Genomic DNA, 14,400 nt, shown 5'->3' with positions numbered 1-14,400 from the left:
TGTAGCATTAAGTGAATAAGAAAATAAAATTTTCCTGGATAGGATGCTGGGTTATTGCAGATAACATTTCTTCATAAAGAAACTGAACTTAGTACTTACTCCAAAGCAGCAAATTTCTGAGTTGCCATTGCTTATAATAATGAACCATATCATCCACAATACTTTAGAGCCACATGAACTCAAGAGAGATCTGCTACATGGTTATTCTAATTTCTGGAAATAGCAACTAAATCTCCTTACTGTCATAATAATGACAACACAGAGGATAATATGGCAATGCAAGTACACAGCCAGGGGAAAGTGGAAATGTTCATGGCTAGAATGTCTTTGATCAAAGATTTGCTCAATCAAACTGACTTGAGTGTTCAATAATGTCTTAGAGCTAGGTGGACTCAACTATTAAAAATTAATTGACATGACCACCGACACATTACAGCACCAATACCAGGCATAAATGACCACTCTCTCAGCTGGTTTACCAATCCTCCATAAACATGATCATCAGAAAGTTATATTAAAAAACAAATTATCAGTTAAATAAAAATAATTTTCAAACCTTCATAAGCTGACACAGACCAGTCGTCTTTAGGTATTGGTTTGTTAAGTGTTATAATTTCAGTTTCATACTCAGTAAGCCATGGAACAATCTTCCAAACCTATAATGCTCATCATGAAAAATAACATTATTGTCAATTGAAACCAATATATAAAATATATATAAAAACTATCAGCTGAATACCATTAAATGTGTTCCTAAGTTTCTATATAATATTATCATATTGATCTTTTAATCTTTTCAGTCTTCTTAGTTTGGAAAGAACCCATAACTAAAGATTTGAACCAAAGACAGGCTTTGGGTATAAACTAGTTTGAGTATTAACAAAGTATTTGTTTTTCAAAATCCATTTTTGTTTTATTCTTACATTAAATTCAAACAAGAATTAAAAAACAGAAACTGATTCAGTAACTAAATTGAAAGAAAGAAAAAGAAGAGCATAAACATTTAAAAAAAATACTTAATAAGAATATGATGCTATTATAAAATAAGCTTATTAAGATGATTAACATGTTGACATACCTTGGCTGCATTGACCAGATGCCATGCTTTCATCAAACCAAATCCATGTCTATGGCTATGTCTCAAGCCAGCTGCATTCGTTATCCATTTGGCATCAGCATCAACCTGAAATATTAAGAAATTCATTCACATATTATCATTGTAGTTATGTGAAGAGAATTGGAGCTGGTTTTTTTTTTTATTAGTCCTACAGGAAGTTGGAAGGGATATAAACTGAACAAATCAGCTAGATTCAAGGAATTATTTTAAGTTAGTTATTTTTATAACTAATCACTAAATATATTCGAACAAAGAGATCAATAATAATTCAAGAGACAATACTAGTAAAAATGTTGCCAGATCAATTAAAATTTAAAATCTAAAATATTTAATGAACAATATAAATATATCAAATGCTTACTTTGATTCAAATTAAAAAAGATAAAAGTAAACAAATCAAATATTTTTATTTATTTTTTCCATCTGCAAGACTGTTATTAGTTTATAAATTTAGGTATTTTATGTGAGTTTCAAGTCATTGTCAGATTGGATGTTTTCCTTAGTTAAGCTTCAAAATTATAAAATTTAACTTATTGTTTAGATATATGGAATCACAATGTAGTGGTTTGTATTATTTATGTATTATTAGGCTCACATTAAAAAAATATATACCCAACCTTATTTGTAAGCAAACATCATACTAACTGAAACTGCTGATAATATAATCAAGTGCTGAACATCTCTCCATGTAAGGCAGGGCTGCACTTCCAATAATAACGCGATCAATCCAGCTGCAATTGGTGCTGCAGCACTTGTTCCTGTATGATCAGATGTGCAGCCATTCCCTGTGTTTTTCGACCAGTCAGTGGTCACCTGACATAAATGAATATCAAGTATTTTTTTCAAGTATCAAAATGAAGTTCATATATTAAATCAGTATAAATTGTTTATTAATTGAAATCTCTAATAGATTTACTTCATAAACATTATACTGAAGGTTACCAAATAATCTTTCCACAAAATGTTCATATCTTAATTCAGTTCTCATTTACTCAAATGCTAGTTGTGAAACATTCACCTGCCCAGTTGGAATGCTGATGAAATCATTCCATGCCATTGATACCTTAGTGTTACATTTAAGTAAAACTGACCAAAGATATTAAGCAATAATGAATGCTTAATTAGGAGCTGTATAAAACAAAAATAAATAAATAAGTGTTTAGAAAATTGGTAAAGGGAAAATTGTTATAAATAAAGTAATTTATTAACTACTTTAGATATCACACAAACACCCAAAGTTTCATATATATATATATATATATATATATATATATAGGATTTGAGGGAAAAATAGAAAGAAATCAATTCAAAAACATTTAAGAAACATTTCCCAATATTAGGGTTGTGCAATTCATTGAGGATTATTAAAATTATCACAAAAAAATACTACTAAGCTAGTTATTTTAGCTTGTTAGTGAAGAAATGTTTGCTACAGGAAGTACTTACAATAGAACGGGCATTATTTCCACCACTGCTAAAGGTCACAGCTAGCATGGCAGCACAATTTTCAGCATAATAGGGCATATAACCATATTCATCAACAGCACCTAGATATTTGGAAAGGGCAAATTCATTTCCATATGAAACTTTAGTACATTACAAAGATAAAGGTGATTCTTTCAAAAAAAGAATGAGACAGGAGAAATGCAGCAGTGACCATAATATAAAGGTCAGTAAGAACAAGTGTATTGAAATAGTTATTATAGAAGATTAACAACATGTTGAGACTAGATATTTTACACATATTTAGATACATCTAAAATCTATCTTTCGGGAAAATTTCAAGTGAATGGAATAAATATTTCATAATATATGAAAAAAATAAACAAACAATCTTCCAAATGGCAGCAGCCAAAAGTTAAGGGTCACTTAGAAAAAATGAATTACTAACCGATGTATTTGTTGTTTAGAAGATTGTTAATGGGCTAACAGTTACTTCTTATGATCTTACATTATTGGAACATTTAACTGTCAACGTGGCGGCTTGTGAAAGACGACCAGTGTCCTGTGATGAAAAACAAAGGATTGTGTGCGTCCACCAAGAGGGCAAGTCAAATTCTGTGATAGCAATTACTGTATGAAGGTCTAGATGTGTTGTGCAACAACTTGTAGCTCATTTTAAGTCATCAGGATCAACAGATGCTAAACCTAAAACTAGTAGACCTTATAAAACTTCACCAAGACAGGATTGTATTATGGTTAGAATGTCACTGAAGGACAGGTATAAGAGTGCTGCTGAAATGTCCCGCAACTTTAGCTCCACTTCTGATGTCAACATATCACACAAAACAGTTTCTCAGAGGTTACAAGGTTCTGGGTTGCTTGCTTGGGCACTGGCAAAGAAACCTCTGATCTCCAAGAAGAATCAAAGAACCCCTCTTCATTTCGCTCACAAACATGTCATTTGGACAGAAGAACAGTGGTCGCAGGTTCATTTTAGCAATGAACTGAAGTTTAATGTGATTGGTTCCGATGGCGGGATGTACATCTGACAAAGAAGTGGCAAAAGGTTATTTCATGCATGTGTGAAGGAGACAGTGAAATATGGAGGAGGCAGAGTAATGGTATGGGGAGTGATCTCTGCTGTTGGTCCTGGTCTACTTATTCGCCTATAAGGGACTGTCAATGCTGAAATCTACAAGCAGATTCTTAGACAGCATGTCCTTCCACATCTCCAATTCTTGTCAGTTCAACCTCTTATCTTCAATGCTGCCTGTCATACTGCAAAGAGAGTCAGAGACTTTTTGAGTGATGAAGGGTCTGATCTCATGGGCTGGCCACCTCAAACTACTGATCTCAATGCTATAAAAAACGTTTGGAAGATTATTGGAGATGGGGAACGAAGGAGAAATCCAAAGGAGTAAGACGAACTCTGGGAATTATTGAAAAATGAATGGAACAATATTACTCTATTTTGCAAGAAATTCAGTCCTGTGGTAACAGATACCAGGATGTTATTGATAGTAAAAGGATATTCACAAAATATTAATAGTAAGGATTTCTTTTTAGTTCTTGTTCCATTTTTCATTGTTTTTCTAAGTGACACTTAACTTTTGGCCGTTGTAGTTTCGAAGATCATTTGTTTATTTCCTCATAACTTACGAAATATCTATACCATTCACTTGAAACTTTCACAAAAGAGATATTAAATATATCTAAATATGTGTAAAATATCTAGTCTTACTGTTTTGTGGATCTTCTATAATAAATATTTCAATACACTTGTTCTTACTGACCCTTATATTATGAACGCTGCTGTATGGTGGCAATGCATTTAGAATACGAACAGCCATGCTACATGGCAGTGAAACATGGGCCGTGACTGCTGAGGACATGCGTAAGCTCGTGAGGAATGAAGCCAGTATGCTCCGATGGATGTGTAATGTCAGTGTACATACTCGACAGAGCGTTAGTACCTTGAGAGAAATGTTGTACCTAAGAAGCATCAGTTGTGGTGTGCAAGAGAGACGATTGTGCTGGTATGGTCATGTGGTGAGAATGGATGTAGATAGGTGTGTGAGAAAGTGCCAATACCTAGCAGTTGAGGGAACCCGTGGAAGAGGTAGACCCAGGAAAACCTGGGACGAGGTGGTGAAGCACGACCTTCGAACTTTAGGCCTCACTGAGGAAATGACCAGCGACCGAGACTTTTGGAAATATGCTGTACGTGAGAAGACCAGGCAGGACAAGTGAGCCCAGCCCTCTTATGAATGCCTTTCCTCCCTTGGACACAAAGACCTGTTGAGGCAAGCGAAGTCGATATAGAACCTCATCCGACGACAGGCACCCATGCCAACCCCCTTTGCTTGCGAAGACATGTTGGGGCAAGTGAAAATGAAATCGAAATCGAATTGAACCAGCCAGGATCCCTGGTCTGGTGGTACGTAAAAAGCACTATCCGACTCGTGGCCGATGCCAGCGCCGCCTCGACTGGCTTCCGTGCCAGTGGCACGTAAAATACACCAATCCGACCGTGGCCGTTGCCAGCCTCGCCTGGCACCTGTGCAGGTGGCACGTAAAAAGCACCCACTACACTCATGGAGTGGTTGGCGTTAGGAAGGGCATCCAGCTGTAGAAACATTGCCAGATAACACTGGAGCCTGGTGCAGCCTTCTGGCTTCCCAGATCCCCGGTCGAACCGTCCAACCCATGCTAGCATGGAGAACGAACGTTAAACGATGATGATGATGATGACATAAAAATACCAATTATATAATTGCATTGTTATTTCATGTATTATTTATATAGAAAAATGGAGATGCATGTGATGTGTATGTCATCAGATAATACATAAAACTGAAGAAAAAATTATGAAACAATTCATAAAAAAAAAATGAAGTGCCCCAGCATGGCCACAACTCGTGAGCTGAAACTAGATGAAATAAAAAAAAAATTTTTAAATAAATATAAAGATCAATAATACCCAATCTTCAAATTTCAACTATTTTAATAAATTATCATGATATTAAGCAGTTAGTTTATAAAACAATTTTAAAGTTTTAATTCAAACATCTAAACATTTCATTCAAAGAATAAGTGGCCTCTAATTTACATTCATTATTTATAACTGTTAATTGAGAGCCACAGCTGCAGGAAAGTTTGGAAGTTCATGTCTCAAACTGGCATTATGTCAGTCTAGCAGCTCAGCCCACTAATGAATTAGTATTTCAGAGTGACACAGTTCCCTGCTGCAAGCATAAAAGGCTCTGCATTATTGATATTTTGTTGGCTTGAAGTGCAGCTGAAAGCTTATCCTGGGTTGTTGAAGAGGAGACATTTTTTGGGATAGTTAATACCAGCACTAATTGTCTATCAATGGATATCTTTGTGTAAGATTAAGAAATGCTCCCTGTTTGATGCATTTGACTAAGATAAATGAACTATTGATTGGTTAACTCTCAAAGTTGATTAACAAAATCATTACTGAGAGATGCACAATTACCTGTTTTAAAGAATGCAATAACAGATAAAACTACTACTACTACTAAATAATAATAATAATAATAATCCTTTCTAATAAAGGCACAAGCCTGAAATTCTGAGGAAGGTGACAAACTGATTAAATCAACCCCAGTACTTGACTGGTACTTATTTTATTGACTCTGAAAGGATGAAAGGCAAAGCCGACCTCAGCAGCATTTGAACTCAGAATGTAAAGATAAGAAAAATGCTGCTAATAATAATCTTTTCTACTATAGGCACAAGGCCTGGAATTTGTGAGGAGATGGTAAATTAATTACATTGACCTCAGTACACAACTGGTGCTTAATTTATTGACCTTGAAAAGATGAAAGGCAAAGTCAACATCAGTGGAATTTGAACTCAGAACATGAAGACAGATGAAATATTGCTAAGAATTTTGCCCAGTGTGCTAACGATTCTGCCAGCTTACCACCTTCAAAAATAATAATTATAATAATAATAAATACCCTGATGCAATAGCAGGTCGTGGCTCTCATGGTTTCTAATCTTAACTGATGGGAAGTATTATTGTTGTATAGTGAAACTGTACACCCCTCTCGGTAAAAAGTGGTAGTTGCCAGCCATTATAAATAGACCAGAAGCTGGTCAACAGAGGAAGGTCAGAAGGTTGAGAGTATAAGTCATATCTGTGTTGATATAGTAATTATACTGTGATACTGTGTGGTGTTATAACAATCCAACTTGTTGAGGATAATAACACGGTATGACTGGGGATTGTACAGTGCTAGGTAGAAACATTCGATCAATGACTTCGGAAGATAACAATATCTGTCAGAGTGACAAACGTCAAAAGACAAATACAACAGCGGCAAAAGACCACTTTACAACAGTTATCATGTACGTTTTGCTTTGTTGTAAATGATGGGCTACAGCAAATATTCTGCTAATACCAGATTTGCTTGTCAATTGCTTGACCGTTACCAGTCAAGCATGTCCCTTAGTGGTTGATGATATGTGCACCTCTGATCCTGTGCAGGTGTAGTGGGAGAGCATCATAGCCATGTTTAAAGAGGGATTCTTTGGGATTTGAATAATTCACATCAGGAAACATAGGAACTTTCTGAGTGGGATGGGCTACCCAACCTAAAGAAAATTCCAAATGGGACCCACCTGCAAAGTCATACAATGTTTATCTTGATATGAAGTCACCATGTCATGTGCAAATGGTTGTGTTGCATGTACCTGGTGTACCCTTATCAGACAGGTAGTCATGATAGGTATTTTGGGCTTCATATATTTGTACTCTAGCATCACTTTGATGACATGTGCTGCTCTCTTTCACTCAATAATAATAATTATACTTCTTAATTTTAGGTACAAGGCTGACAATTTTGAGGGGAGGAGCAAATTGATTACATTGACCCCTGTACTTGATTGGTACTTTATTTAATCAACCCCAAATGGACCTCAACAGGATTTGAACTCAGAACATAGAGTGAAGAAATGATGCTAAGCATTTTATCTGACACACTAAGGATTCTGATAGCTTACTGCCTTAATAATAATAATAACAACCATTTCTAATATTGGCACAAGTTTAGTACATAGACACCAGTACTTGATAGGTACTTAAGTTATTGACCCTGAAAGGATGAAGGGCAAAGACAACCCCAGTGCAATTTGAGCCAGAAGAAATACCACTAATATGCTAATGAGTTTGCCATCTTGCCACTTTAATAATAATAATGGTTGCAACGTTTGGCATAAGGCCATCAAGTTCAGAAAGGGGCACATTGATTACATCAACACCAGTGCTCAAGTGATAGTTATTTTATCAACTCTGATAAGATGAAAGGCAAAGTTGACCTCAACAGAATTTTAACTCAGAACATAAAGATGAATGAAACACTGCTGAGCATTTTGTCCAGTGTGCTAACGATTCTGCTAGTTCACCACCTTCACAATAATAATAAGGATTTCGAATTTTGGCACAAGGCCAGCAAGTTTAGGGGAGGGGGTAAGTTGATTACATCAGCCTCAGTGTGCAACTGGTACTTATTTCATTGACCCCGAAAGGGTGAAAGGCAAAGATGACCTTGGCAGAATTTGAACTCAGAACATAAAGACAGACAAAATACCACTGAGCATTTTATCTGGTGTGCTAATGATTCTGCCAGCTTGCCACCCTCACAATAATAATGATAGCAATAACAACAACAGCAATACAATATGTAATAAATATAGACTGACACTGTTTATTGAATTGAACAATATTAAATGCTTTACACCAAAATGTGTGATTGTTTGAAGAACTTCAAGAAAAAAAAATTTGGTCCTAAGGATAAAAAAGAAAAATAAACTGAAAAATTTGAAGGTTTCCTCTTCCACTGAACCAATGAGTAACAACTTGGTTAAAAACATTTAATTTGACATCATATTTACACAACGCCATTTGACTAAGTCATTTCTTTCCCATTTTCTTTTATGTCTTCTTTTTCCTTCTTTTTTGTTGCTTGTTTTGAGCAAGAAAAACTTGATATTGTTTTTGTCTGGAAAGGAATGCAAGAAATTCCAGTTCAAATTTTGAATTCCTGTATTTCTGTGCATTTTTCATTTTCCATTTGAATGAGAGGAAAACAAACATACAGTGGAAATATTGTTCAATTCAATAAATAGAATCAGTCTGTATTTAGTACATATTGTATTGTGTTCTTCTTGTTGTGTATTGACCTTTGTGAAGAGTTATGTCAATCTTCATAAAGTAATAATAATAATAATAATAATAATAATAATAATAATAATAAATTCTTGTTTTATTGGCCACAAGGGCCAATATAAATCAAAAACATGTAAGGACAAAGATAGAACGAAAAGTACAAAGGGTTTTGTCCAAAAAGAAAGGTCCGTGTAAACATTAATAACAGCGAAAAATATAACAAATAAAACTCCCAATAGGGGGAGGTGCTTTCAAAGGTTACATGTGGAAAAACCCATAAAAGCCACGGGAGCCTGGTCAAAAGGGGGTAGAGAGCCCCTTCTTTTATATTATCTTTTTTTTTGACAGGTGTAACCTCAGAATTAGTCCATTCATGCTGGCCATTTTACCAACAGTCACTCACCTTTCAATAAATTTGCTACAAGACAGCACTTCCCTTTCTACTCTCATCTTCCTTTTCAAGTGGAACTTGAAAAAGCTGATGAGGCCTTAGCCAAAGAGGAAAGTGTCTGACTTTAGCCCTTTCAAACGGGTCCACCATACCACCTCTTTTGCTACAGCCACTAGACAAAGGAAAATTGCCTTGACCTCCTGGTTAAAAGAAGTCAGCAGGGCAATCCTCACTATGGATTCAGCTGATAGCCGGATCCGTCCTACACGTGACAGTAGCTGTTCGACATAAACCCACAGGTCAGCAATACTCGGGCACTGGACGAGTGCGTACAGAATGGTTTCGTCACTCTGAGCGCACCTCGTGCAGGCCTGGCTGACAGCACTTCCATGCCGATAGAGTTTATCTTGAACAGGCAGTGCCCCTTGGTAGCACTGCAAGGCGAGGGACCTTTGGAAGGTATCCATGGGCCCCGGCCCGAAAGTTCTTCCAAACAGACTGTTTAACTCATTATCGTCGACGCCTAGAGTTTCCCTGAGAACGTCATTGCACTTTTCCTCCACTAACCTTCTATAGAACACTAGAGTGGAACTACTACCGATCACATTGCCTGCTTGGTGGAGGGTGGTGAGAGCTTGACGGCACTCGAGGTGCCAAGCGCCCTTTCTCAGTCTGCGTTTGATCCAAGATTGCAGCTCTGTTAAAGAGACGAGCTGCGGAAAGTCATGTCTGACAAATGGCGACCACACCTGTTCACCGTCCAAGAAATGCTTGAGATGCCATAGCCTGAGCGCATGTCTGCGCATCAGCAACCACAGTATGCCAAGGCCTCCGTTCAGCGCCTGACCAGTGGTACCTGACCCTTCCAGAGAAAATCGAAGAGCAAGCGCACCAACTTGGCCAACCAGCGGTTAGGACAAGGGACGACGGTAATAGATGACAGATGCGATGTACGCATTCGCCACCTCCGCTCGACCTTTCAGGGACAGCTTCCTCTCAACCCATTTCTGGGTGAGATTGGCCATAATAATAATAATGATGATGATGATGGGCAGTAACATAAGGTTCTGAGAGGAATATAAAGGAAATGGGAATAGAGTGCCCAGTAGAGTTGTTGCAAAACATTTGCCTCCTTGGAATGGCCAGAGTCACCAGGAAAGTATTGGATAGTTGAGAGAACAAATAAGCATGGTACTGTAGGCCACAAGTAGCAAGCTCACTACTCATGCATGATTCCAGGAGTTCCAACAAAACTCAAAAGAATAATAGTAATTTTTGCTGTAGGCATAAGGCCTGAAATTTTGGATGAAGGGGTTAGTCAGTTACATTAGCCAGTACTATTTTATCAACCTCATATGGATGAAAGGTAAGGTTGACATCAGCAGTATTTGAACTCCAAAAATAAAGACAAATGAAGTGCTGCCAAGCATTTTGCCCGACATGCTAAAGATTGCCAGTTTGCTACTTTAATAATAATAATATCCCTTTCTACTATAGGCACAAGGCCTAAAATTTGGTAGGAGGGGGCTAGTCCATTACATCAACCCCAGTGCTCAAGTGGTACTTATTTCATCAACTTTGAAAGGATGAAAAGCAAAGTCAACCTTTGTGGAATTTGAACTCAGAATGTAGAAATGGATAAAATGACAACAAGCATTTTGCCTGTCATGCTAACAATTCTGCCAGCTCACCACTTTAAGAATAAGTTAGCAGTGGCTGTAGTATCATCATCATTTTTCATCCACTTTCTACGCTGGCATGAGTTCAACAGATCATCATGGTCCAACTCAATTATTATTTTGAATTACTGCTCCCTAAATAAGTTGGAGGACCACACATTGCTTGATTTCAGTAAGGTTTCTTTGACTGGATACTCTTCCTGATATTAACCACTTTACAGTGTGTTACTGGTGTCATCATAACTAACAATGTCATATGCTTGGCAAGACTTAAGAGTTTTAAACTCTTAAAATTATAATTAATATAATTTCAACTCTAAAAATTAAATACTCACCTATAGTCACAGTATAAATTGAATTTGCATATCCATCATAATTACAATTGTCGAAGTTGCTACCACCATTACCACTGGCAACCACATAAATACTTCCATAACCATTACGGCCATAATCGATACCATGTTTCATAGCTTGCTACCAAAAGATGAAGAGCAATTTTTAAAAAATGATGTGTTTGTTGCATGTATTTTCAAGCAATTTAGAAATTAGTGGTAAATTATTGCAATAAAAAATTTTCTACTTTAGTAATAAAATGTTTAGTCTTAAAGATATATATTTATTTGTTGGGGAGAATATCTCCTATGTGTCACACACAATAATATGTTATCAATATCTCCCATGCCCCTCAAAAAGCATGACAGCTTGATACCTAAACTTTTTTTGCCCACCTAGCACTATGTAGACAACCACATTCCCAATTACCCAGAAGAACTCTGAAACCCCTCCTTCAAATTCAACCTTTACCCACATAACAAAGATCATCTTTATGCCTAATCACATTAGACTAGCACATGCCCCCAACCACCAACAGGTAGCTGTGGTTGTCTACTAAACTGTAGAGAAAACCTTTATTCATAGCAACTCGAAGTTGCCACTCTGAATACCCCTAACAGAAAACCTCCTATCACTACAGAGAGTCACAGCTTCTCAGCAATAATGAAAGTGACCCATCTAGGAAGCTGGACACTCTGAATAAACCCAACATTGTTTGAAACTACATGGAAAAAGATGTGGATACAACAAGCTGCAGAGAAAGCAACCCATCTATAAGAGTGGGAACTCAAATAAAAACTGATATAAAGTAGAGGGGATACTTTAACCTATCTAGTGCTGACAGCATGATAAAATGCACCTAGTCTGTACTATAAAGTTGTTAATGACAGGAAGAGTAAAAGTACAGCTAGTGAGTATGGCTTGGAAACATGTCATTCTTTCGCTTGTTTTAGGTACCTATGAGTAGAAATAAACAACTTCTTGGCTCCCTACACCTTTGAGCCAGTGGAACATCCAGGATGTGACAAGTGGTAGGATGAAGAGCAACACCAGCACCTGGCTGGTACTTATTTCAGGGGAGTAGACTGGAGCAATGTGAAACCAAGCTCTTTATTCAAGGACATAATGTGCCACCTGTTTCAGGAATTGCAACAACTTTATGATCATGAGCTGAACTCTATAACCAATTAGGTCATGTAGCTTCAAGAGAGAAAGGGTATCCAGTCATAAAAGCAACCTAATTCATACACAACAACAGCACATACCATGACAGCAGTGATAATATAAAAGTTGCTAGGTGTGAGTGTCCTTCAACTAACATCAAACAACCCACCACTACAAATGACAACTCTCTTATGTTTAGGCACAGGACTTCAGGGCCTGTACCATTAAAGTTCGTATGATGGAAAATAGATCTGGAGAATTTGTTGATGCTAGAGAGAAGGTGAAAAAAAAAAATTAAATTCTTTGTACAGAATAGAATATTGGTAGCAAATAAAAAAGGAGGAGTAAGGAATGGTATCAGGTAGCTACAAGAGAAGCTAGAAGTCATATATACTTTGCAAGCAAGGAAGCTGAGCAAGTTATGACAAAAATTAGACTAAATAAAAAGATAAACTTTTTACATAGTGGCTGTTTCCTCAGTTTCAATAATTTTTAGTCCACTCAAGAGATTTCCCAATGTTCTACACTGTAGTGTATTAGAATAAAACAGGACAACAATGGTGAAGGGCATGTTTAGAATGATAACAGTATAGTTACCCTATCAATGCTAAGTGGGAAAAGGCACAAATAATACAAACAGCTGTCAAATGAGTAAAAGGGATTTCTCCAAGGGGATCCAACAGTAGGAATAGCTATTGGGGTTGACTGTTATACAATAGAAAGGATCCATTAAGAATGTGAAGGCAAGGACCGCAGCTGAACCATTAGGGATGGTTACTGAAATGCTAAAAATATCTGGTAAAGTAGGACATGCACTGGTTATTCACATAGTCAATTAAATAATGAAAGGAGGTGTCATCCCCATCAACTAGTATAGCAGCAGTATTGTGAACTCCAACAAAAGAAAGGAGATACTTTAGAAAGAAGTAGCCAGAGAGACATTAAACTGATGTATCATGAAAGTGGAACAGAGAGTTATATGAAATACAGTTTAGATTAGTACCACGACATAGAATCATTGATGCCGCCTTCTTAGAGAGGAAACTACAAAAAAAAACAACCTTTTAAGCCAAGAAAATATACTTAGCATTTGTTGACTTGAAGGTAGCCTTTTACAGGCTATCTACTATGATTGGCAGTTTTGTGATTGCTAGAAAAACTGGGAGGTAGAGAAATGGATGGCTTTTGGGAGTTATGCAAGCTAGACAAAAATTAGACTAAATAAAAAGATAATGGCTATTTCCTCAGTTTCAATAATTTTTAGTCCGCTCAAGATTAGTGCTGAAAGAACTGAAAATAAGGTTGTATTGATAGTTTTTCTGTCATGGCCAATGCCCACAAAAGAGGTTAGCTCAGTAATGTGAGCTAGAGAAACATTTTTGCATGGGTAAAAGTAGCTCATTCCCAAATTGTTGCAGCAGTGGAACTAAAATATGCAAAAATGTTTCTCTAGCTCACATTACTGAGCTAACCTCTTTTGTGGGCATGGGCCATGACAGAAAAACTATCAATACAACCTTATTTTCAGTTCTTTCAGAGCTACTGATAATTAAGTGTTTTGGCTATGATGAAAACTACATGATACAAACCACTGACTCTTCATCAACTCAGTAATTTGTGTTTCATCTCTAATTAGATCTTAATTATTAAAATGATATGTATATTGATAGTAAGTTTTCAGTCTGCATCCAGATATTGTCAACTTTAATTTTAAAGGAGAAATAATATATGTTCTTTGTTTTGCCTAACAAATATATGAAAGAACGCACTAACTCATGATATATCATTTTAATTTATATAAGTTTTATATAAGTTTTATGTTCAATAAATTTTGCTGAAAGATCTATGTTGCACTAAAATAAATTGAATTTAAGATACTGAAAAAAACTACAATACATAGGTGCAAGCATGACTGTGTGATAAGAAGATTGCTTTCCAGATACATGATTTTGTGTTCAGTCCCATTGCGTGACACCTTGGGCAGCTATCTTCTACTGTAGCTCCAGGCTGACCAAAGCCTTGTGAGTGGATTTGGTAGATAGAAACTGAAAGAAGCCCATTATATACATATGCATGC

The 14,400-nt window shown here is 36.5% G+C and overlaps 1 protein-coding gene across 1 annotated transcript in view; it reads right to left on the bottom strand.

Moving 5' to 3' along the window:
- Positions 1 to 14,400, bottom strand: part of LOC115211682 (proprotein convertase subtilisin/kexin type 7) — a 63,641-nt gene that overhangs the window by 8,356 nt on the left and 40,885 nt on the right. Inside the window, exons 8-12 of the mRNA XM_029780326.2 lie at positions 11,162 to 11,300; positions 2,564 to 2,664; positions 1,763 to 1,930; positions 1,079 to 1,183; positions 557 to 656 (exon numbers count right to left, since the gene is read on the bottom strand). Coding sequence (XP_029636186.1) covers positions 557 to 656; positions 1,079 to 1,183; positions 1,763 to 1,930; positions 2,564 to 2,664; positions 11,162 to 11,300 — 613 coding nt within the window. The remainder of the gene's footprint in view (positions 1 to 556; positions 657 to 1,078; positions 1,184 to 1,762; positions 1,931 to 2,563; positions 2,665 to 11,161; positions 11,301 to 14,400) is intronic.

This window comes from Octopus sinensis, linkage group LG5 (assembly GCF_006345805.1).
Source record: "Octopus sinensis linkage group LG5, ASM634580v1, whole genome shotgun sequence".
Taxonomy (NCBI): Eukaryota; Metazoa; Mollusca; class Cephalopoda; order Octopoda; family Octopodidae; genus Octopus; species Octopus sinensis.
Note: the sequence above shows the minus strand (reverse complement) of the source record. Positions and strands in the feature narration are given on the sequence as shown.